At 48.1% G+C, this 25,920-nt stretch overlaps 1 protein-coding gene across 2 annotated transcripts; it reads right to left on the reverse strand.

Annotated features, from left to right (window-relative positions):
• Window positions 1-9,127: 9,127 nt before the first annotated feature.
• Window positions 9,128-25,903, reverse strand: PPP1R7 (protein phosphatase 1 regulatory subunit 7). Of its 2 annotated transcripts, XM_059479147.1 has the most exons (11): window positions 25,826-25,903; window positions 25,131-25,208; window positions 24,841-24,963; window positions 20,825-20,880; window positions 19,810-19,875; window positions 19,143-19,273; window positions 17,723-17,885; window positions 14,622-14,738; window positions 13,227-13,331; window positions 12,299-12,385; window positions 9,128-9,511 (listed from the first exon to the last, which is right to left on the reverse strand). In XM_059479147.1, exons 2-11 carry the CDS (start codon window positions 25,171-25,173, stop codon window positions 9,335-9,337), a joined length of 1,068 nt encoding a protein of 355 aa, XP_059335130.1. In that variant the 5' UTR covers window positions 25,174-25,208; window positions 25,826-25,903; the 3' UTR covers window positions 9,128-9,334. The 2 variants fall into 2 exon arrangements, with proteins under 2 accessions (XP_059335130.1, XP_059335131.1); XM_059479148.1 differs by lacking the exon at window positions 25,131-25,208 and having other exon boundaries at window positions 25,826-25,884.
• Window positions 25,904-25,920: the final 17 nt, after the last annotated feature.

Genomic DNA, 25,920 nt, shown 5'->3' on the forward strand with positions numbered 1-25,920 from the left:
AGCCCCAGCTGCACACTTGACCAGTCTTCCAGTGCTTGATGGCAGCCCCTGCTCCTTGTTCCCCCTTCCCAGCAGTGTGAGCAGGCAGGAGAGCCAGCACACGGCAGCGTGGCCGGAGGAGACGGGTTTGGCTGGGTGCAGTGACCTGGCTCAGGAGCAGCTGGTGGGACACACAGCCTGCAGGAGCTGTAGCTGGCTGTTAGTGCTGCAGCAGCTCGGCCTGAGCGGCAGTCACAGCGCTCCTGTTGCCTTCTTTCTACCTCAAACAGCAGTATGGTGGGGCCTCTCCATGGTGGTGGCTTAGCAGCTGCTCCAGCCATCACCTGGAGCATGGAGGAGAAGCAAGAGGAGCCTTGTGTCTCCGCACAGCTGGGAGAGCTGCTCCAGAGGGAAGCAGAGCTTGGTGGTGCTGAGGCAGGCTGTGAATCCGTAGGACTGCATGCTGAGCTAGCACAGGGCTTGGCCCCAGGGCTGTGGCTGCAGCTGTGCCATAGCCCTGGGCTGCAGAGGTTGTGTGAGCCAGGCTTCTGCTCTGACAACATTGGGGGTTGATGTGTGTGCTGAGCCCTCCTGAGACCTCCATCATGTGGTAGAGGGTGATCCATGATCCGTACTCGGGGCCTCTTGCACCTGGGCCCTGCCACAGCTTGGTCAAAGGGTGTTGTCTGAGCTGCTCCAGCAAGAGGGAAGCCCTGTCCTCGTGGAGGGAGGCATGTAGCGTGGGCTTTTTGTGTGCCCCCACTTCCCTGCATTGCTCCTACAGAGCTTGTAGTCTGAGCCATTCCTCTGTCCCAGCTGCTTCAGCTCTTGGACAAGCAGGAGTCCCCAGCCTCTCTTGTCTAGTGCTGCTGACAGAGCACAAGTGTGGCAGGCTGAGCCCAGCTGCCTTGCCTTTCCCTCCTTGGGACAGGCCCAACATGCCGATGCTTTTCCTTCCAGCTCTTCTTGGCAGAGACTGCTATGCAGAAGTCAAACCAAAACCTCACAGTGCTCTCCTTTAGTCTGAGAACCAAGTGAACCAGACCATAGCCCGTTGTGGGGTGCCTGGTTGCCCCTGAAGGACAGGGTGGCCTTGCCTCCAGCACGGGAGAAGGGGAATTAGGGTGGTACCTTCCCATCTGCATCTGTCAGAAAATGGTTAATAAATACCCTGTAGCTTAGGTCTGCCCTGCATCACCAAGCCTATCACCCCCTCCTCCTCTTTATTCCCCCGTGCCCTCACCAGTTGCACAGCAAGGCTTGAGTTACATCCAGGGCACCCACTGCCTTGGGCTCATGCCCCACAGCCCAACCTTCCACTCTAAAGAAGGTCATGAAGTGATTGTACCTAGTACTGTCCCCCAGCACCCTCCTTCCGCAGCAGACTGTGGCATGTGTCCATTTCTTCTCTTTGACGTCTTCCATATTGTACGTTTCCATAGCAATGATCCCTTGGCCTTAACTTTGGAATTTGGAGACTATATGCAAACATGTAAAAAGGCTCATGAGTATGGATGACACTGGAATTTTATAAATTCTAAAATAAAACCTGAAACAGCTTGGAGTGTGGTGGATATTATTTCTGCTGGTGGGGTGAGATCCAAGACAGCCCGTGCTGGGCTGGGTTTGGCCAGGGATTTAAGTTTGCACATCTGAGTCTTTGCTGTGGCCTTGCCCTTCAAGGGGTGGGACTCACATGGCAAGTGGTGGGTCCAAGGGAGGAGATGAGAGCAGGAAAGGGCTGGGGCTGTGCCCTCCTAGTAGGGAAACACAAACCTGCTTGTCTCCAGGCTGCTGGTGCCAGGGATGCTGCTGGTGTAAGGGAGGAAGGGGGGGCATCAGCCATGGTCCCTCTTGCTCAGCTGCTCCACAGCCAGAGCCTCTTTAGCCAGGTACTGTTCACATTTCATCTTAACCCCAGGCATGTCAGGTACCAGTTATGCAATCACACATCCAGTAAGGAAACCCAAATGCTGGAAGTGAATGGGAGGTGTGGGTTGGCTGCTGTGGTGAGTCCTTACCCTTGGCCCAGCACCACACCCTGGGCCACCCCGTTGGGCTCAGCAGCTGGTACCTCAAAGGTGATGATGAAACCTGAGCACATGGCCAGCAGCTGCCAGTCAGTGAAGGGCAGGCTGCCATCCCGATTCCTGAATGCTCTGTAACTCAGGGAGCAAAGTGCAGCAGGTACTGACCGAGATTCCTAGCATTCCTCCTCCCAGCCTGGCATGCCAGAGCACAGCAGAACCAGCCCTCAGCCAGCTTCTGCTGGGATCTGAGTCTCACAGGTAACCTGGCCCTGATGGAGTCTATTCTCCACAAAAGCCCCTCCCTCTCTACCACGGTGTCCAGTGACCCTCCCACCCCCCTGCACACTGACACGTCCAGCCACGCTCAGCCCTGGCACGAGTGAGGGCCCCCAGCACCTCAATGAAGTGGGTGGACAACGTGGACCTGGCTAAAAGTCGCTCTGCTGAACAAAATATATGCTGTGGCAGAGGCAGAGAAAGGCAAAATCCCAGCCTAAGGAAGGAGGAGCCAGCCAAGGCAGGAGCTCCTACCTGCCTGGGCTTTGCTCTACAGGACAGAGTCCCGTGGTGTGTGCACCAAGGTGTTCAGGTGCAGGCTGCTGCTGTGGATGTACCTGTAGTATGCATGGGGCAGAAAATCAGAGGTGAAGGCTATGAAGAAGGCCTGGAAGCAGGGAGACCCTGCAGCTAGGGGACGCCCCATCCCCACCCTCCTTCATGCCCTGTGCTGCTTGCGTGGCTTTCTGCCTCTGCTTGCCCTCAGCCTGACAAACCAGACATGACACTGGACTGGGACAGCAGACATCTGTTCTCTGCCTTCAGTTGTTGCCAAGCAAGGCCCAGAGCATGGCAGCTGCTCACTGCCCATGGCTGGAGCTGCACCCTCTGCACAGGCAGACCCACCCTGAGCACTGCTGCTCCCCTCATCATGCTGCATCCTGCAACGCCCAAACGAGTTCTCCCCAACTCCCTTACTCCACCTGCAGCCCCCTCTGCCCAGGTGAGTGCTGACCTGCAGGGTAGAGAGCCAGGTGCCAGTGCCCCATGCCTGCTCATCCACAGGCTGCTGGTCGTCACAGATGCGCTTGTGGGCATCCAGGAGATCTCCATCCTGCTGCTGAGCAGGGTGAAGAGGGCTGCCAGGGGGACAGGCTGCAACAAAGATGGTGATGAAGCCCAACTGCAGGACTAGGAGGAAGAGGAGGAAGAGGAGCAAGGAGGGACAGATATGACAGTATCAACTGCAGCATCTCACAGCTCCATCCTGTGGGGAGTGGGGCAGCCCTTCTCCCTCCAGCCCTTGCAGGCTGCTCAGGGTGGAAGCTCCTTCGTTAGGGGGACTCCTGCAGTTCCAGCTTTCTCTCTCCCAGCACCCCTCAGCACGCCCCAGCCTGAGGCCAGTCCCTATCCCTCTCCAGGAATTCACCAAGCAGCCCTTTGAACCCCAGCCCTGGTGGCCCACAGCCCTGTGTGCCTGCTCCACCAGGGCTGACTCCCCTCCTCATCCTCCTTGGTTGAGAGGAGCTTCTGCTTTTGCCACCAGCACTTCAGCTCTCTGGAGGAACCAAAGAAGGGCCACCATATCCTCTGCTACTGAATATGCCCTTGGCATCCTGTGTGAGCTCAGGGATGTGTGACAGCCCTGACAAGCCAGGGCACACTCACAGGATGGCCACCTCCTGCACCTTGGTGCTGATCTGCTTCCCCACCATGATGGGCAGCAGCTCCTGCCAGCTCTGTGGGGCTCCCCTTGGGCTGCCCTGAGGGGACAGTGGGATATCCCCTTGGGCTGCCCTGAGGGGACAGCGGGACATCCCCTTGGGCTGCCCTGAGGGGACAGCGGGACATCCCCTTGGGCTGCCCTGAGGGGACAGCGGGACATCCCCTTGGGCTGCCCTGAGGGGACAGTGGGATATCCCCTTGGGCTGCCCTGAGGGGACAGTGGGATATCCCCTTGGGCTGCCCTGAGGGGACAGCGGGACATCCCCTTGGGCTGCCCTGAGGGGACAGTGGAGCTCACACTGAGGCTGTCCTGTGGGGACAGCAGGGCTCCCACTTGGGCTGCCCTGAGGGTACAGTGGGACATCCCCTCTGGCTGCCCTGTGAGGGCAGTGGGACATCCCCTTGGGCTGCGCTGTGGGGGCAGTGGGGCTCCATCTTGGGCTGCCCTGAGGGGACAGTGGGGCTCCCACCTGGGCTGTCCTGTGGGGACAGCAGGGCCCTCAGCCTGCTGAGAGCTAAACCAAATGTTTGCTGTGGCACCCCGATCATGGGAAGGCATTCCCACAGCCCACACCGCTGGGAAGGCCTGTGCAGGGGCTGTTCACTTGTAGCAGCGTGTGGCTACAACGAGATCGCATCCAGGGGGGCCACAGCCCTTCAGCGACAGCAGAGGAAACAGACGAGACAAGTCTCGTCGTTGTTTAGCACCGGAGTCCATTTTATTTCCCCCTCACGCCGTGCCGCGGCCCGGAGCAGGAGGCGGAGGCCCGGGGGGCCGAGCAGAGCACCAGAGAGCAGAGCCCCGAGCAGAGAGAAAAGAGAGCAAAACAGACCCGGGGCCGGGCTTTTATCAGGTGTCCCATGGGAGGAGTCTTAAACTCAGATTAAAGCTCCACAGAACACGAATGCTCCACCTGGCACTCAGCCCCTCACTGGGGACCCCCTGAAGGCTCAGGGAGTTTGTGGGACAGCCGAGACACCTGCAGGAGCCAGGGCAGGGTTGTGAGGGGACAGCCCAGGCTCTGAGCTCGGGAGTGCAGCCAGAGCAGCCCCAGGGAAAGAGGGGCTTATCTGGGTCACACAGAGCCTCTTCCAGTTTGCCAAGGGGAGACAAAAGGGCTGATGATGGGTCCCAGAGTGCGGAAAATAAATCTTCTTACCTTTCCTATTTCCCAGAGGGACCTGTTAGCCCCCAGACAGCTGGCACTGCCCTGGTCCCAGGCATCCTGTGGCCATGTGGGTGCTCCCACTCTCTGCTGGGACAGTCCCCCTGCCACAGTGCTTCTTCCTCACATGGCACCAGCACTCCCCTGTCCTTTAGCCCTGCCCACAGAACCAGGAACCTGTTCTTCAGGAGCCAAGAAAACAGGGGATGAGGCTCTGGAGGAAAAGCTCAGAAGTCAGATGGGACAAGAGTGGTGACTGGGGGTCTCTGGGTCCCCTGGAAAGCAAGGAGACTGCAAACCTCATCAGAGCCCCACAGAAATGCAGCTGCTTATGCAGAGTGGGACACCCAGGAGCTCTGGGGCACTGTCCCCTTCCCTGCAAGCTTGGGCACCTCAGTCCCTCACCTTCAGAGGCACCCAGAGCTGGAGCTGCTGCACAGAGGCAGGGCAGGCTGCAGGGAACATTCAGCACCATGTTCTGGGTGCTGATGAGTCATGGGCTGTGGAGAGAAGGTGGCTCCAGCAGAGATAAAAGATAAGGCTGCTGGCACCTGTACCTGTGCGTGTGGGCAGCGCTGGGGTGGCTGTGTTGGTGTGGATCAGCCTGGCAGAGCTTACCCAGGAGATGAGCACAAATACATCACACAGATAAACACATCACACCCCTGCTCCACTCCTGGAGGAGGCCCCCATGGCAGGGCAAATCCTCCCCTGGATCCAACAATCCACAAATCAAGGGTGAATTTATCACAAGGGGATGGAAATCTGGAGTCAGATCACTGGGCACCTTTTCTATGTGTATCCCAGCAGAGTGAAGCTTGTCCAGAAGTTTCTTCCTCCAGGTCCTGTGGATGGCAGCAGATCTCTCCTGCAAGTCCCTGTTCTCAGTGTCCTGCTGCCAGCTCAGCTCCTGGGGGATGGTTTCCCACACCAGGAAAGGGATTTCATGATGGAACCCAAAGCCGTGTTTGTCCTGCATGTCTCCTTCCTCCCGGATTTGGTGTTCTTGTGGGGCTGGGCGTTGTCTTGTGAGTGAAACAAGGAGCTGAGGGAAGGCTGTGCCTTCTCTCTTGGAGAGGGCTCCAGCCACTTCACCTGGGTGTTCCTAGCAAAGGAAGAAAGAAGCTGGGAGAGTTGATTAACAGGACTGAGGACTGCAGCTGTCCTGTGAAAGGGAAGGACTGGAGCACCTGAGTAGGATGAGTAGGATGAATAGGATAAGCAGGATGAATAGCATGAATTGTATGAGTTGGGTGAGAAGGGTGGTGCCTGCCAGGGCTTGGGGGTCCAGTGCCCTCTGAACATGATGTATGACCAGCTGCCAGCTCCAGCCATGGGGCACTGGGGCTTTTCCTGTGCTCCTCAGCCTAGCAGACGCTTTCCTGCCTCAGCCTCCTCTCCAGGATGGAAAGGAGTCAAACTCCAAGCCAAGCCTTTTCCCTCACCTGTCCTGGTGCAGCTGTTGCTGAAGACATTGGCCATGCTCCCCTTGTCCAGGACTGCATGTTCCCTGCAATTCCAGGTGTGTTATTATCTTTTTTGTGCTGCTTTGTGTGGTCACCACATGCCCAGCTGGCTGTCCCAGTGTGGTGGCAGGGCCACCTTCCCAGGAGGGCCTTGGCCTTTTTGAGGATCCCAGCTGAGAACACTCTTAGTGGTGCAATATTTAGAAGCTTGGGCTCTTCATGGCATGTTTCCCTCTCCTCATGGCCCAAGAATATTATCCCTAAGGAAAAACATCCCTGTCCTGAAAAGCTCTGGGGTGATCTATCCCCAAAAAACCCCTCCATCACACAGAGAGGTCCTTATGCCACCTGGAGCACAGGGACACTGTCTCTGCTGGGAAGCAATCCAGCCCCACCAGAGTGCCTGGCAGTGGTGCTCCTTTGGGGCAGCAGCTGGTTATCCCTCCTGGTACACAGCCACAAAACCCCTCAATCCCCCAGCAGGCACCCCTGAGCCCCGTGTTGGAGCTGGGGAGGGACAGTGTTGGGGACAGGCCACCAGGCCAGGCACTGCTGGAAAGCTGCATGGAGGCACCAGGGTCTGTTCCATCCTGCCTGTAAAAAACGCCAATCACTTGTTTTTGAAATTTTAGAATTTTAATAGTAATAAAATGGTTATAAAAACAGCAATGTAATTAGAGTAATAAAAATTTTGGGCAATTTGAATTAGGACAATATGAAACAATAGAAACAAAGAGTTATGGACAGTCCTGGTACCTTTTTCTGGGCAGCATAACCCCAAAAAGGACACACATTAACAGAGGATTAACTCTTAAAAACAATGGCCTGTTGCATATTCATACACCTCATACATGATGCATAAATTCCATTCAAACACAGGATTCTGTCTGGGCAGTGTCAACTTCTTCCTCTGAATCCTAATGGTGTTGTCCTGCCTGTGAGGCAGGAAGAAGTTAATTTCTCCGGATAATGGAGCAATAAATTCCCTTTCTCTGAAAGATTTAGGTGTCCTGTGGCTGCTATCTCAGTGAAATCCCTTCTTTAGGAAAAAAGTATCTTACATAGCATAGTTTCTATTTTAACATTTTGTTATAACCTAAAGCTATATTTAACACACTACTTAAGAGAATTAATGCAGCATAACTTTCTAACACAACACATATAATATTCATTTTGATATTTGTGAAAAGCCAATCATAAAATACGCATTTTTCACACTGCCCCTATCCTGCAGGTCCCAACACGAGCCCCAAACTGCAGCTTTTACCCCCGCAGCTGCTGCCCAGCCCTTGCCCTGCTTGTTCCTCCCTCAGAGCTGGGTCTGAGGCACAGGCACAGGGCAGGGGGGTCCTCCCACCCTAATGCTGCTTCTCCTCCTGTGGGGACACAGTGGGATGTGCCACCCTCCTACTCCTGTTGATGGCGGCTTCCCTCCTGGGGAATGTGAGCCACGTGTAGGAGGGGCAGAGCCTGGGACAGGAGAAGGAGGAAGGTGGATGGGTGTGCAGGCACATTCCCCATTTGGAAACGCCTTCCTCCAAGCGGCCAGGAGGAGGCCCTGCCTTTGTTTGAGCTGGAGGAGGGGACCTGGGTGGCCCTGAGCAAAGAGGGCTCAGGGAGAGGCAGCGAGAAGGAGCAGCTCCCCCTCACACCCTGGAGGGGCTGGGGCCTGGCCAAGGCACCGGGATTTGGGGGTCCCAGGGAAGATTTAGGTGCTGTGTTCACCTCACACCTACAAGAACACGGTTTGTGTTGGTTTGTACAACTCTGGGGACAATCCCAGCTGGGTGCTGCCAGCCCAGGAGCAGTGTGGGGTACAGCACCCATGGAACAGAGTAACTGAGACACTGCTGCTTTCACAGTCCCCAGGGAGGGCTTGTGGCACTGTGAGGGACTCACAGCAACTCATGTCACCACATTCCCAGTTCAGTGACATGGTGGGTGCAGGCTCCCCAGCCAAGCCCAGTCACCACAGCAGAGCTGCCAGTGAGCAAATGCAACACAGCCCACAAAGGGGAACTAAAATCTCTTACAGGGCCACACTGTCCTGCCTAATATGCCTGCTGAAGGGATTCATCCCAGTCTTCCAAAGATACAAATTCATGTCAGATCACAATGAAACTACCACCAAGAGCACATTTTCAAGCACTCCTCCTGTGTTTTTCTTGCTCCTCTGGATGGTGACATGGCTGCTGGACAAACAGCAGCAGATGGCAAGTGCATCCCAGGGTTTTTCAAGTGATGCAGAGATGCAGTTCAAGGGCCCATATCAAATACAGGTGCAGAGGACAGTAACACCACACTGCCATCTTCAGTAGGAGCAGGATGTGTTTCAGGTTTTCTGATGGCAAACACTGTCTGCAACAAAGTGCTACCAACCGTTACCTGGCTCACCATTACCATTAATATGGCTCACCATATTAACACCAGTTTGTCCCCAGTCCTCTCATGAGCTTGTAGCTGTGTTCAAAAACATGAATACAGAAAGGCTATTCCCCCTGCAGCCCCATGTTGTACCACCAGGTATACCTGGTAACTAACCTGGGTCAGATCTTTTTTCACCTTTTTGCAGGCCACTGTTGAGCCTTGATCTGGAGGTGGTGTTAGTGAGGACATTCCTGACCTGAACCCGTGTCACAGAGTCACCAGGGGTCAGCAAGTGCCTCCCATGGCTTCAGCCTGCTGCAAACACCTTCTGGTAAAGGTGTTAGGAGCAGGCAAACCACCTCCCCCACGAAATAAAAACCACAGGCACACTGAAGGCTCTTGTGTTAAGATTTAATAATAATAATAACAACATTTCAAAAACAATGAGTGCATTGTACACGAGACCTGGTTTCAGTGCTTTCTGTTGACTTTTTGCCCTGTGTGTGTCGGTGTACTGAAGACCTGGGGATGGTGAGTGGATAAAAAACCCTGCTGGGACATTTTCTGGAGGAGGGCAGGGGAGGGAGGGAGGGCAGCAGGAGGCTCAGAACCGCACGAAGGTGGCGTCGATCTGCCGCACGGTCGGGAGGGCCAGCATGATTTTGCGCCGGTACTGGGGGTCCTTCTGCAGGGGGTTCCTCTCCAGGTACACAGTCTCCAAATTCTTGGCTCCTTTCAGCTCATCCAGGTCGCTCCAGCTCTCCACGAGGTTGTCATTCATCTGCAGAGCACACACACAGAGCCATGTTCACACCCACAGGGAGCCCCCAGAAAAGGAGAGCAGGGGTGGCGCTGAGTCACTGCTACTGGGGCAGCACTGCTCACAAACACCTTCCCTGCCAGATCCTTCTTGCCCTGGAACCCCTGAGATGAGCTCTCCTGTCTCACAGGCCAGGCTCAGCACAAACACCTCCCTACCAGATCCTTCTTGCCCTGCAACCCTTGAGATGAGCTCTCCTGTCTCATAAGACAGGCTCAGCACTAAACCCAGCTTCTCCACACTGTCCTGGCTGCTGGGCAGATGTGCCACCCTTCAGACAGCAGATCCAACCCAAGCACTGAGCTAGGAGAGACCCTGCAAAGCACCAGGCCAGTCTCCACACCCTCTCCCACTCCACTCTGCATTTATGGGCTGGAAATCTTTCTATCATAATTTATTTCTACTGTGACATCCAGCTTTACTTTTATGACTTCTCAGGACACATTAGAAAAGGTCCCAAACTGACAAGAAATGCAACATTTTCCTCTCTCTCTACATAAATTTCCCTGCAAACACTGATTCTGCACTCCAGAGGAAATGCCAAGCTCTGTGATTTGGGTTCTTCTCCTGCCTCATTGTTGGCTCAGCAATTGCACACAGAGGGTTGAGTGCTTCAGCTGCCCAACAAGGAAGCAAAGCTGCAAGGTGGCCCCAAGCTGTCCAACCCTGAGAAAACAGCACCCTTTGCTTTTGGATACAGAGTCACTGCAGCAATGCCACCTTCATATTAAATATAAAAAACCTCATTGGATTGTCTCATTCTGCTACAGCTCATCACAATGTTACTTCAGCCAAGTCACTCAACTTTCAGACATCTCAGTCCCTCCATTGGGGATGTGCTACTGAGAAACTGCTGGAAGACTATTACAGTGGACAGGATTTTGAATTCTGTTTACTTGAGGTGTTAAAGGACATTGTTATGTGGCTTCAACTGTGCAGTCAGTGAAAAAAAAATATAAATTTGGAGATACAACACTGGTTTCCATTGAAAATTCTGCCTTGCTCCTTTTCAAACAAATCAGTTTTTTTAAACATAGTGTTGGAAGGCTGGAACAAAGCCAGGAGGGCATTTTCTGTGCTCAGTTAACAGATCTTGGCCAGTCCTCTGCTCTGACAAAGGACTCTAAACACACTGGTGTTTTTGCAGAGGAATCCAGCCCAGTTCAGTACAAGTAATTTCAGTACAAGTGCAACCAGTGCAGACACCTCCTATCAGCACAGCAACAGCAAAGAGGCAAACAGGAGGAAATTGCACAGGATCAGGGCAGGCCCCACACCAGCCACACTGCACTGCCTCACCTCTCTGCCCAAAAGATTAATGGGCAGTTAAATGGGCTTCTCAAAAACAGAAATGCTCCTTACAGACAGGCATGGCCAGCTAACACTGCCGGCTGGCTCCTCAGCCACACTGCAAGATGAGGAACACCACCTAAGGAGCCTGGGCTGCAGACTCCAGCTGGGCTTCATTTGAAGCTGCTTTCAGCTCCTTTTCTCTCAGCATCTGCCCAAGAGTTTAAATCACTCCAAATGACAGACATTATACAGCACAATTCTTATTCTCAGCCTTGAATGCAGAGACTCTACAAGAGCTAAAGCAGGTGCCAGCTCATCAACATCTGCTGCTGCTTCTCCATTTTCTCACATCAGCACCTTTGTGCACAGCTCCCAAACATGGCACAGGGCTGATGCTTCAGGACAGGGCACCTCTGAATTTCCTGACCTAGGAAAGCCAAGGAGCTCAGCAATTCAGGGTGCCAGAAAGAAACAGAAGCCATCCTAAGCTGTTATGTGGCATTCACATTCTCTGAACATGATTCCTTTGCCCATGTTTTTTCTCCTGGGAAGCTGAAAGGCAGCAAGAAACTTCAGAGAAAAGGAAAACAATTCTTATCTCATTTGCTTCTCCTGTGTTTTGCTTGTCTGGAATGTATTTGGAGATTGTTTACCCACAGGTGATTGTTTCATTGGATTCTGCTGGGAGTTGTTTTCACTCATTGGCCAACTGGTGCCAAGCTGTGTCTGGACTCTGGAGAGAGTCACGAGTTTTCATTATTATCTTTTTAGCATTCTGTATTCTTTAGTATTATATTTAATATTTATATATATATAAATTATATATATATATATACACTATCATACACTATACTATTATATTATATCCTATTATATGATATATTTATATTATATTATTAGCATTATATTTAGCACTCTTTAGTATAGTATATATAGTATTCTTTAATATAATGTAGCATAATAAAATTATAAATTAACCTTCTAACAACATAAAATCAAATACATCATTCTTCCCTTCCATGGGGCTCACTTATGTGCATTTAGAACACATAGGAATGGAATCAGAAGTTGGTTTAGTTTTCTTCATAATTATAACACCATAAATACACCAACCCTGCTCTGAACAAGCTCTGTGCTTCCCCTAGTACTCTGTCATTACAGAAAGAAGAGCTGCAGAAATAGGACATATGGGGCTGTTTCATAACCAACCTGGGCATGAAGGAAGGGCCCATTTCCCAGGCACAGACAGGCTCCTCACCACTCAGCAAGAAATTTTCAAGCTCTTCCCTGTCCCTAGGGAAAACCACCACACTATGCATGCAGACTGTCAGACCTTAAAGCTGATCACCAGAACCAGAAGAGCTCCAAGGCACACAAGTCCATGTGCTGCCCATCTGAAGGGTTTCCCTCACTGTGGCACAGACATTTTGGGGAACAGCTCTGGCCTGTGCTTACCCAGAACTCCTGCAGCTCTGTTAGGTGACTGATATTCTCAATCTTCTTAATTCTGTTGGCTGCAATGTCCAGCATTGTGAGTTTGTTCTAGACAAAGCAAACACAAAAATATTAGATCTGATTTCCTTTCATCTTCTCTGTGCCACTTTTTCCAAGCCCAGAGTTGGAAGCTGTCAGGAGCAGACACATTCTTGCCAGCTGCTCACATTCAGCCCAGCTCTTGCTGCCCATGTGGAACAAGGAAGATTGTTTTCCATTAAGCTGGGCTACTGACCCCCCCAAATGTGACAAAAATGAAGGCATTTACTGGCTGGATGGCAACTGCCAGCCAAAGGCTCCTAAAAAGTGAGCTTTCCTCAAAATACATTAAGAGGAGGATTAAAAATCAGATCCAAAGTGTCCCCTTGAGCAGCAGAGCTCAACAAACTCTTAGCAGCAGGAAACTCAACAATTTTAGAAAAGCTTTTGCTGGGTGAGAGTGAAAATGATACTTCCACAAAATCCATCCCATCCAAAAAGACAGACATGTACAGTGACAGGAAGGCACACTGCATGCCATGGCTGGCCTCTCTTCCTCCCAGCTCCAGTTCTGTCCCGTTGAAAAGCACTTATGGTTATCTACAAGCTGTGTCTGAAAGGCTGCAGCAGCTGTGTCCAGGAGTTCCCATGGCTGAGGATCAGCCAGGCTACTGCTTCAACCACATCTCCTTCCCCATGTCAGGAAAATAATTCTACTCCAAAATATCTGGAGGATCTTTACCCACACGAGAATTTAACATACAACAAACACTTGGATATCTGTGGTCTCTCAAGAGACTCAGGAACCCACACCTAACTGGGGAAACTGAGGCACAGAAACTTCCAGAAAAGCCACTAACACAAGCAGCTCAGGGCAGCACTTGTGCTGCAGAGTCAGGCAGAGGCTCACATTGTTCTCCAGTCCCTCGATGACCTCGATGCCGTTGTGGCTCAGGTACAGCTCCCGCAGGTTCACCAGGCTCTGCAGCCCCTCAATCTTGGTCAGACGGTTATTCTGCAAGTGCAGCAGATCTTTAGTACCCTCCAAACCAACCCAAATCCATGGCACTCACTGGGGGAAAACCATTCCCCTAAAGTATGGCTGGGAAGGGGAACAGTCTGTTTGGGCCCACACAGATCTTGGGAGCTCAGCTATTTGGTCTCTGCACCCCTGATGCATGAGGAGGGACTCCATGGGAGTCCCCAGCAAGAATCCAACTCTGACCTTCCCATCAGAAGTTGCAGCCTGAAAGTTTTTGGCTTGGTGTCTTAACAAACAGCAGGCCTGTGCATGAATTTTGTAGGTCTTAGTGTTCATTTTGTAGGTCTCTGTTCATTTTGTAGGTTTTAGTGTTCATTTTGTAGGTCTTAGTGTTCATTTTGTAGGTCTCAGTGTTCATTTTGTAGGTCTTTACAAATGGGAAGGTCAGAGAGGAAGTTACACCACCTTAACCACACTGCACTCTTGTCTTGTCTGCACTCCTGCAGGACATAAAGCTAATTCTGTATGTCCTACAGAATAATGGCACCCACAGCAGGTGGTCAGTGTGTCTTGCCAGCAGCTTTAAGAAGAGATACCACAATGCACAAGCATTGTCACATGAATAAGAAGGAGATTCAGTGAAAGAAATTAGCTGAGTGTATTTTATTCCACATTTTAAAAAAGGAAGAAGCTGTTTGAAAGCTCACTGAGGACAGATTGCATTTAGCACAGGCTCATTCACATTTCTGGCCTCCTCAGTAAGAAGGCAGTGACACCAAGGCACTGTCACTGCAAGGCATCACACTTTCAGTGTTATTGTAACACATCAGGAAACAGTGTTTCAGGAAAGAAGAAGGGAATAACACTCATTTCCTGTTCTTTCTTCCATAAAAATCAGACAGCTGCTTTATAATTTTATCAGTGTCTGTCAATCTCAAGTAGCATGAAAGGATGAAAAAAGACAACACAAAGAATATCTCCCTTCCTTCCAGCACGGCAGTTTGACTCTAACCCTGCAGATCTGCTAAGGGGGTGCCGACAAGAGGCTGGAGAGGGATTTTTCACAAGGATATGAAGTGAAGAGGGAAGGAAGGTTTAAATTAGATGTTAGGAAGAAATTCTTCTCAGTGAGGGAGGTGAGGCCCTGGCACAGAGAAGCTGTGGCTGCCCCTGGATCCCTGGGACACAGCCTGGGACGGTGGAAGGTGCCCTGCCCATTTCAGGAGGTGGAGCAAGATGGTCTCTAAGGTTCCTTCCAGCCCAAACCATCAGAAGAGCTGATCCCATCTCACAGGGTGGTTCAAGGCTTTCAGAACACAGTACCTGTATACTGAGCACAGTCAGGTTTGTCAGGGCATCCAGGTTCTGGAGCTTGGTGATTTTATTCTTTCCAAGGAACAGACTGTCAAGATTAGCCAAGGTGTCAATGTTTTCAATTACCTGTGAAACAACCAGAGGAGAGACAGTGTTACTGCAAAGCTCCACCTGGGAGACGTGGCTGTCATTTTGTAGCCACATTATAACCATGTGGTGTAGCCTGGGGAGAAGATACTCATTTGTGAATTTAAAGAAAAAGCTGTTACTAGTGAATGGAAAGAGAATCTGGGAAGAAAGAACACAATTAGTAAATTTAGTGCTGCACATCAGTGACTGTATAACACAGGTGAGTTGTTCAGCTTCTCTGTCATGAGTAAAATTAGCTGTCTCACTGTACAGCCTGGCTTCTGGCAGAACACACCCACAGCAGTCAGTGATGTACACCTTTTAAATACACACATTACTGGGAGAACACAGACACTGCTCCAGTTCAGCTCCAGCTCAGCCTTCAGGAAGAGAAAATCAGGATTTCTGTGAAGCATCAAGGATGTTACACAGGAAGGGAGAAAGCACAAACAGAAGAGTGAAAACAGGAAAAAAAGGAAAAAGGGTAAGATTACAAAAGGCTCCTGCAAACAGAAGGAAACACTTTTATTTCACAGGGAAAAGCCTCTGAATTAAAAAATCAAGATGCTGTTAAAAGCAGCAAGGACTTCAGCTCACAGTAAAAACAATAATATGGACACAGACACACCCAGAGCTGTGTCTTGCTTTGCTCAGGCAAGCTGTGACATCTCAGCTTTTCCACGTGCCTCCTGCCTGCCAAAATTTTCAATTCAGTAGTGCTGGGGAGCCACTGAGTCCCAGCAGCACCTGGATCACTCTGGGTGCTCACCTGGGCATGTAACAGCACAAGGAAGGAGAAGATGGACACTCAGGAAAGGACCTCTATCCCACAGCTGCCAGAACACTGAACATACAGTGTTAATCAGCTCAAATTTGCATTCTGCCCCCTTCAAGATTATGGACTTAGCCCTGTCGTGACCTTGCAAGAAAAATTATAGATTTGTTGCTCATTGGCAGCTTCTCCAGCTCTGAGGAGGAAATACTGATGACTCAGTACAGGGAGAGGAATGGAATATATGGACATGAGGGGACAAAAACCTAAGAACAAGTAAAGAGCTTACATTACAGCTGCCTCAGTCCAACTTTAAAGAAAAAAAGCATTAAATATTCAGCTTAAGCATAAAGTTTTGCTCTTCAAACAGAGCAAGAAGTGCTAAGTCATAAGGGATTCCAAGCTAAGGGCACTCTGGGAGGTTTGAGTAGGCAAGAACAGCTTTAATACACAGAGAAAAAGTCAATCAGGCACCTCAGAGCCAAGAACTCTGCCTGAAGAGTCCACAGCCTTGTACCCTACAGAGTTAAGGGTATGTCCAGCTGTAGAACACACACCCTACACCAAGAGAAAAGCAGCCCAGGAGCTCTGGGTACCCCCAGGCAGCACCAGATTTCTCTGTGCCAAGCCAAGTCACAGGTTACTCACTCCAATAAAGCAATTAGAAGCACAGAACACTGCTGTTTGAAGCAAGTCAAAATAGAATTAACAGACAAACAGAAAAAAAACCCACTAAAAATAAAGTAATTTAAGAAGCTTGTGTTACCCATACAGCAACAATTTAGGGTTTTTTTTGTTTTTTTTTTGTTTGTTCTTAATATGCTCAGGCTCAACACTGAGAAAGCACATAAAATAAATCTAACCTTATTGTTAAAAACATATTCCTTGGCTTGACAACATAATTGACAATGTACTGCTTAAGTATCAATTCAGAAATCTAGCTGGATTTCTTTTTTTCCAGATGAAAATGATGCTTATATACAGAATACAGTTTTGTTTAACCCAGCTTCTGTCACGTAAGGATCAGTGTGCTGAGCCTGCTCTGCTTCTGAAAAAAGCCAAGTGCTTCTCTCCATAACTCCTGTCCCTCATCCTATGCAAACTCTAAGGCTCTTAATCCCCCATCTGACCTGGCTGATGTTCTCACACTCTAGATTTATCCCCCTAAATAATTTCATTTCCAAAGCAGAAATTCCTGGAAAACAATTCAGTTCAGTTTGGCTTTAGGAGGAAACCAAAATTTTTCCTCTTCAAAAAAGCAGCACACATCTCAGCCTTAGAAGGCTGCTTTTAATAGCTGAAATTTCCTTCTTTTCTACAAATAAAAGTGTTCTTCCACAAGTCCTGAAACAAAAAGGACAATTTTTCTATTTTTCTTTTCTATTTTTTCAAAGAGGACAATTTTTCTTTTCCTAATCTTTTACCATAACAAGTAATTTCTCAGAGACTATAAATGGGCAGCACCAACGTACACCACATTGATTGAAATGCACTCATCTTCATGAGTATTTTCTAAAGAGCATGTAATTAAAAAAGCTTTTAAAAAAGAGCTTATTTTGCATGTTGCAAGTCTTTTGTGTCATCTGTCTGACCAGTTCTCTTATGAACTGAGTAAATCCATGAATCATACCTTAGGGACAGGAGACACTGCTCAAAACTGCTCCCCTGTAAGTGGCACAGATTTTAAATTGAAAAAGTCACAATGTGCACAATAAAATCCCAAAGCAATCAGCAGTGCAGTACCAAGTTTTAGGTTTTAAAGGCATTCCAGAGCAAAGCATCAAGAAAATCTTTTTCCTAAACAAGACTGACTGCCATAGCAGGCTGTAAATTGCACCTGCAAATCAAATTCATTTTGCTCTCAATAGGTTTCATGGACTCAGCACCAGCCTGTGGAAAGGTAAGAGAAAAGAACTGCTGGTTTTGACAAGCTTGGCTCTCTAGCAGGGAGAACCATCACCTGCAAAAGGAAACACACAGGGGATATAGGAGTTCATTAAAGACACAATTCACAAATGGTGATTTAGCAGCCAGGCACTAATGCACAATGAAAGGCTCCAGCATGCACAGCAATCAGCACAGGGAGTGACTGGAACAATAAAAACCAACAAAACTGCAAACCAAAGTCAGTGCAGTGCACTTTCAGGAAATGCCAATATCACAGCACAGAGCTCAGAACTCTGCAGCCAACACCTCTGAGCAAACCTACCCGAATTCGATTGGACCCCAACTCCAACATCTGCAGCATCTGCAGGCTGCTCAAATTCTCAATTTTAGTGATTTTGTTGTTGACAAGGAAGAGCTTTTTAAGCTGGGTGAGCCGATCCAGTCCTTCAATGTGTCGCAGAACGTTAAAGGAGATGTCCAGGACCCTGGGGCAAAACAAACCAAAGGTCTCATCAGCCCATCAGGCAGGGATGATTCTGAAAGAAACACTTGCAAATTGGTGGGGCGTGGTGTTTGTGAGGTGAGAAATGAGGAATCTGACTCCGTGTTCTCAGAAGGCTGATTTATTATTATGTAATATGATATTATATTAAAAATGCTATACTAAAACTGTACTAAAGACAGAAAAGGATACAGACAGAAGGCTTAACAAGAATCATCATGAAAAACTTGTGACTGACTCCTCAGAGTCCAACACAGCTGATGGTAATTGGTCATTAGGTAAAAACTATTCATATGTTTGGATAAATAATCTCCAGACCACATTCCAGAACAGCAAACACAGGAGAAGCAATCAGATAATTATTGTTTTCATTTCTCTCTGAGGCTTCTCAGCTTCCCAGGAGAAGAATCCTGGGCAAAGAGGATTTTTCATAATATCATTCAGAAAATATCATGGTGACAGTGGGGAATCTCCCTGACTGCAGAGATCAAGCCTTGAAGCTAAAGTCATGAATGTAATTTCTTTTTATCAAAAAATACAACAAATAAAACTTTCAAAATACTTCTGCAGTGTGTTAGGAAAAAAAAATCACCTGCCACATGCAGAAGACAGCCATTATTTTGCCCAGCCATGGAGCTGCCACGGTGAAAAATGCCAATCTGCATGTTCCTTGGGAAAGGTGCCTGCCTGCAAGATCTGCCTCTGACAGGACCATGTCAAGGGCTCCCCTGGGCAGGAAAAGGTTGTGATGGTGAGAATTGGGCCAGTCCTGCCCCAGGGAGAACAGTTTTGTCATGTACCTCCAGAGTGATTCAGGCAAGTGCCAGAAACTCAGGAACTTGGAAGGGTACTTACTCCTTCCCTAACACTCTTCAAAAATAAAAATAACCTTACCTGAAATCTCTTGTCATTTTTGCAGGAATAAACACCTGTTACACAGAGCTCTCACTGCAAGAGCAAAGGGCCTGAGAGCTCCTACACCTTGTGGAAGCTACAACCACCAGTCATTCTCACTGTCTCACACAGCACAGGGTTCATTTCCAGCTGCTTTTTGCAGCTTCAGGATAATGGAACTTGTGTACTCCACAGGTTGAATAACAATAGAGAATAGACATTATCCTTTACTGAGCACCAGAATAAATCCTGAGAGAGGCTAAAACACTGGGCTAAGTACAGCATGAGTAACACAGTGAGCAGCAAACCACCCCCAGCCTAACCCTGGTGATTGCCCTGCACTCACTCAAGGTCCACCAGAGCCTCCACGTTCTCAATCTTCTTGATTTGATTGTCATAGAGATCCAGCTCCCTCAAGGTCTGCAGCTGCTCCAGGTTCTCAATGCGCTTAATCAAGTTCTGCCGCAGACACAGTGTCTAATTGTGGAGAAAAGTTGGAAAAGCAACAAAAAAATGGCTATGAAGGATTGCATGTAATGCCTCACAGACTAAAAGGTGTGGGTGAGGGTTCCCCCATTAAGTTTTGTTGGGAATTTGCTGGGTTTTGTTTGATTTTTTTAAGCAATCTTTTCTTGGTATACTCCAATTCTACAGAAGGAAATCTTTCAGCCACAATGGTCAGATACAGTAACAGCAGCACAGAGAGGATACAAAATCCCCATCCTTGGAAACACTCAAAAGCTTAACTGGAGAAGGCCTTGAGCAACATGTTCTGACTGGGCTTGCTTTGAGGGCTTCACCATCCACATTATTCTATGTTCAGTCTGCTCTGCTAGTCCAGGATGTGCCCTGATGCACTGCCTCTCACCAACTTCCAAAACACACTGCCTTCTTCAGCTAAAAATGAAGCAAACCCACTAAATCTCAGCCAAAAAGAGACTGTCTATCTGTCCTCTTACAGGTGAGAAAATCCCCAGTTCCAAGAGGCATTCTCTGCTCCCCAGGACTGTTACCTTCACTTTCTTGAGCACCTCAAATCCTTCAATCTTCCCAATCCGGAAATGATTCAAGTCAACATCCTGAAAGAGAAATTGAGGGATTTAGCAGTTGTTCCAAAACAAATCTGGTCTTTAAAGATCAATCTGGTACTTTGTTCTAAGGAAATCATAGGCTTACAAAATGTGCAGCTCATTAAAACTTCCCTTCCAAGAGCATTTCTAAAATGAGTTTGGAACATTTTACCACCACAACTGAGACACACGGCCTGAACTTGTCAACTGCAAATGCAAAATGTCAACTGCATATAATGCAACAGCCCTTTCCTGAGTCTGAGCATTCCTAAAATTAGAAATCTTCAGAAATGTATTGAAATGGGAAAATTCTTGCATAAATAAAGCTTTGCATCAAGTTCTCTTACTTACTTTGCTAGGGCTTAACCAGAACACAAGTTGGCATTTCCAGTTCCAGGCCTCAGATGAGCAGGAGTCAGTGCCAGTTTGAATAACCAGTGGTTTTGTGAATGTTAATCCTGCACTGGCAATCAGCTGAGGCACTTCCCATCTGTGCTGCTCAGCCCCAGATGCTCCAGATTTGAAAGTCAAAGAGACAGAGAGCACTTCCCCACCCTCCAAAGCAGCTGAAACCCTCTGCTGCTAATGGACTCAGGAGGTTGCTGATGCCAAGGCACTGGGCTGGGTAAGTGCCTGTTCCAAAGCACAGGGCTCACAGCAGCCATCAGCTCACTGAACAGACTCCCTGAAGCTCACAGCCCAGCAGTGCCTCTTGCAGCACACACACACTTTCAGTGCATCTACACCTCATTTAAAATTCTAAAGTACTAACAAAACGTTTCAGCTAGGGATGAAAAATAGAACACCTCTACTTCTACTCTAAAGGCTCTGAATCAGCTCTGGGGAGGATCACAGCAGCCAGCACCTTCAGAAGAATTAGATCTTTGAATCAGGTTTCAATACTTGCCTTTGCCTACCTTTGCTTCCTGCCGAATAAAGGACAAAAATCTGCCTTTACCTCAGCCTCTGGGTCCAGGCTAATGGTCTCCATGTCCACTGGGGTCTCTGCTTCTCCTGCACGAGAGGCAAACACATTACCAGCTCCTGAAGCACACAGCCAAAGGCAGGACAACAGCCCCATGCAGAGAGCAAATGCTCCTCAGGAGGACAAACACATGAGAGGCACAGCTCAGATATTCTGCTTCATTAAAGCCATGAGAGTTACAGGAAAACCTTTCTTTACAGCAGGATTTCATGCTCAGATGTAAAACACACAGAGATCAGCCCAACCTGCTGGAAACTGCAGGCTCAAGGATGGGCAGGATGCCTTTCCTTCACACCTACCCCATCCCAAGTCTGTGCTCCTCTGACAACACAGTAAAACCTTACCAAGAAGGAATCCTAACTGTCTAGTGAGATGGCCAGGAATGACCAAACATCTCAACAATCCCACTCTTCAGGGTTTGGGTTTTTTTATTAGCACTGCCACTTTATGTCACTGTGGTGAACACTTTTGCATGGATCTCCCTCCCTTTGCTGGGCTGAACTCCCTACTATGCCAGACAACACTGTTTATGCCACTGCATGAATTTCCTTGGGAAATGCTTTTACAGCTCTGGAAAACACCCCAGCATTTGCTGTGCTTCTACCACAGCACACGAGGGAGGGAAATTTACTGGAGAATTCATGCTGAATAATTCATGCCCATTCCCATTTGCTGGAGGTGGCTTGCTGGTTGCATCAATTGCTGAAGAAAAACAAAGTCTGATTCAGCTTTGCAAAACTGACATACAACACGATTTGCAAGATTTTTCTAATTCATGTGCAAAGCTTCTCTGAGTGCTACCAAAAACTCAAGCAACTTTAATTACAGTGACATCCCCAAGGCTTTGCACTAACTCCTGCATGTATGCAAGCTCATTCCCTTAACCCAGCAGCAGTGACTTTTCACAGCCCAGAGTGGTTAAATCCCTGTAAATGTCAAGTGTTCCTATTTAATGAGTGTTCTTCCTGCTAAAGCTTGGCTTTGCAAGCAGCAGTGCAGGCACAAACAGTACCAGCATCACCATTTTTAATGCCACCATCCAACTCCAAGGGTTTGCTGGTGCACAGATCATCACTGACCTTCCTGTATTTGGGCTGCTGCTCTTGCCTGGACATTTAAACAGGAAAGAGACTCACTGAGCTGATTCACAGAAGTTAAGACTGAAAAAGCAATCCTCTTTTTTTTTTTTTTTTTTAATAGCACAAAATAGCAGGAAACAAATTATATTTTGGAGATGAAAAATGAGCTGGTAGTCTTGGGGATGTGGAACAGCAAGATAGAAATGCCACCAAAAATTGACAGATCTACAAGTGCCTGTCAGCAATGAGCAATGCCTGCTTTTTCTTATTTTAGTTCCATATCAGGAGCTCTGCCCTTCAGCAAGGGAGGGGGATACCCCACCCTGCTGCTATCAAGGCTGGACCTCTTTGATCTGTTTCCTGGGTGCAAAGACTCTCAGAGAGAAGTGCTCCAAGCCTTGCTGAATTTACAGCCCACAGGAGCAGTGCCCAGCTTTGGAAAAACAGTTATTTGAGATATCACATGAAAAATCCAAATTATGCCCTTGTATTGAGTGATACTGGCAGTAACTTAGTGTTCATGGTGAAAGAACTTTGAGTTTCAAGTCCTTTGAGACTTCAAAGTTGTCCAACAGTAAAGCCAACCACACACATAGTAAAGAAAAAAATCTTCAGGAAAAACCCCATTCAAGAAAAAAACATTGATTTTGTTTGGCTAGGAAGCTTGAATATATTAATTTATAAACACTAGATTTAGGTAATGTGTTAAATACTCTGTTCTGAGGCTCCTCTTAATTTTGACATATTTGAGAGACCTCTCATGATAGCCAGTGTGGAAAACAGCACTCAAATCCAAAGCTGCAAATCCAAATCACACAGGACCCACACTACAATAAAATAAATTTCAAACTGAACACACAGGCAGTGCTGTTGTGTACTGAAGTCAATTGTCATGAAGTCTCTGCACTGTGTATAAAACATTCAGCAGCTTGAGGGAGATGTGTATCTGATATCAGCTGTAAATCAGTATTGGTAGGAAAGTGTTAAAACACATTTTCTCTCAAGAGCAGAAAAACAAAAAAAAAAAAAAAAGGAAAGAGAAAGAAGAGAAAAATGGTTCTAGCAAATTTACAGTCATTTTATTTATGAAGTGACTGGATATAAAAAACCTCTAAACTGACCCTCCTACTTAACAGCCAGGGCTGCAATTTCCCTTGCAAATTGCTTTACTCCACATTTCTCAATGGAAAAAATTCCCATCACTCTGGCAGTGAAGTTTCCTAAGTGAATTTCTGTGTAACCCATGCCTGCAAGCCACATGCCTTTGCAGAGGTGGAAAAAAAAAAAATCCACCATTGAGAAAACCCAAATTCCACAGTGGGAACAGTCATTACTGAGTTATGTAAGTTCACAGTACCACAAGCATTTCAATCAACAAAAAGCCTAACTACACTCTTAAAGTGCATATGCATGAAGAATATTATAAATAGTTCAGTTATATGATTTCTAACCAGAGGCTCTGTTCCTCAGAGAATTAGCTAAATGATGAATTTGAAATTTCAGCTGTTCAAGCTATTTAAGATCTTCTGTGAAAAAATGTGGAAAACTCATCATTTTTCTTTCAGCTGAGAAATTCAAAGCTGGCTGTGGAAAGTATCTTGAATGTTCAAAAATTATTCCTCTGCTTGGTTCCTGCCCTAGTTTTCTGAATGCTTCTTGCAGTTTGGAAAATGTAACAATACAGTCATTATATTAAACAGTACACAAATGTAACCCAGCAAACAAATCTGAATGTGCTTTTCTTGCTTTCACTAGAGTGAGAGCACATCACTTCTGTGATTCCTTTCATACAATTCCCAGGGGAACAAAGTGCAAGATACAACCTCCAACACACGCAGCTAAATGATGGCAGCTGAGCAAACACTCAGGATTCCAGGCATGCAAAGGAAAGCTCCGTCTGATCTGCATGCTTCCATCAACTGCACAGTTTGCAGAGCCATGAAAAATGGAAGAGCATTTCCTTAGTAAGATTTAAGGGGTTTAAATTATCAGCAACAAATTAGATCTATAATAGAGTGCATTTAGTAATGAGAAGAGATTTAAAATTCTAGTAACAATTTATCAGTTTGAAAGATACTTTGGCAAATCCCAACGTGCAAGGTTAAGACGAGCAGGGATTCCACTGTAAGAACTAAAATTTCTTTCTTAATTTCCCTTTCAGTATCCCAATAATAATAATAATGATAATATGGACATCTCTGTCAAAAGAATGCTGTTACACTTCAGACTGCACCAAAAGCTCAGCTCAGATCATCACACAGGGTGTGCAGAAGTGGATCTGCTCTGACAAATTCCATGCAAACCCCTGAAAACCCTCCTATCAAACATCTACAGGCTTTAAAGTCTGTCAGTATTTCTGTCCCATGCTCTAGTGCAAACAGTGGGAAAAGTTTACACCCAAGGGGATTCAAAGATATCATTTTGAGATGTCTTAGAACTTTTAAATTAAAATAACAGAAGGGACAGGCTCCTTCAATCCATCTAGAAATGGTCTTTGTTGCCTTCCAAAGGAATCTGGCAATTCTTTAGGTAAAAAATGACATAAACTAAGGCAGAATTATGAAAAGCTCCTCATGACAACTTCTAATGAAAATCTTTCCACATAAGGTTTCTAAACTTCCATAAAAGAAAAGAATAAAGATGCTTTGCATTTTGATATCAAAGGGAAACACGGATGGGTAAATAAGCAAGGAAAAAATTAAAAATAAAAAAAATCAAAGCTCTAATACTAGCAGTTCCATAAAAAGCAGGCAACTTTATTCTAGCAACAGATTTATTGAGCTTTCAGGAGGCTGGCTCTGGGGCAGGTTCCCATGGCCACCCGGCCAGGAGGAGCCCAGGGGGTGCTGCAGGCTGTGCACACGCGGCCGGCCGGGGCTCCAGGAGGCAGCGCTGAGGCTGACACGGTACCTGCCGAGTTCTCGCCGTTCTGCTCATCCCGCAGGCTCTGCTGGCTCAGCTCTGTCACCAAGCGAACCGCCTGCTTCCTCCCCTCCTCGTCCCCCGACTCCTCGGACTCGATCCTCTTATCCACTGCACAAGACACAGAAATTCCCCATCAGGCTTTTCCCGGCTGCGGGGCACAGGGCAGGAGCAGCAGGCAGAGAAAATAACCAGGATTCACATAAACGACTAGGCAGTTAGTAGAAATCCTAAGTTAACTAAATGAAAAGTTTAGTCTTAAATAAAAGGCCTCTTACCCCTTGTTTCTACTTTGATTTTGGATGCACTTTTTCCTCCCATCACATCTTCCTAAAACCAACAATCTGGGAAGAAGACTGGAGGAAAAAGGAAATTTCTTAGATCAATGAAGTGCAATTCCAAAGATTACGGAGATGGAATTAGAACGATTACACTTTAAGAGTTTTAGACTTTAAAAAAAAAAAAAAAATCAGTATCATGTACAATAGTACCAATGACACGAAAAAGTGAAGGCACGGATAAAAAAATCCTCGCAAATAAGAGCAACCTCCCCAGAACAACCTGCCAGATCCCTTCACGCTCACCGAGCCACAGCTCCGGTGCCACCCTGAGCCTGGACCGAGCTCCTCGCTGGCCCCCTCAGCCTTTCCTCATCTCACCGGGGCACTAAGGAAAACCAGCGCCATCCACAAGCTTTCCTTCTCGTTATCTTTACTTTTTACGTCACGGCCATCTCCACAACCCCACTGGTTCTCCCTGCGGGCACGGAGCCGGCGGGGATCCCGCCCTGCGGTGACACCCCGGCCCCGGCAGGGCCCGGCCGCTGGACACTCGGGGGCTGCACGACCCCGGAGGGCCCGCAAACCCCCCCGGCACGCAGCTGGCAGCAGCACCGCCCGGAGGCAGCGCTGGGGCAGCCGGCCGCGCCTCCCCGACCCCCGCAGCCCGGGCAGCAGCCCCGGCGGGCTCTCACCCTCCATCATCTCCTGCGGCCCCGCTCCGCTCTCCGCCGCCATATCGCTCCTCCTCCCACCGCCCCTTCCGGAAACCGCCTCCGCCACCGCCGCG

This window comes from Ammospiza nelsoni, chromosome 10 (genome assembly GCF_027579445.1).
Source record: "Ammospiza nelsoni isolate bAmmNel1 chromosome 10, bAmmNel1.pri, whole genome shotgun sequence".
In the NCBI taxonomy this organism is placed as follows: domain Eukaryota; kingdom Metazoa; phylum Chordata; class Aves; order Passeriformes; family Passerellidae; genus Ammospiza; species Ammospiza nelsoni.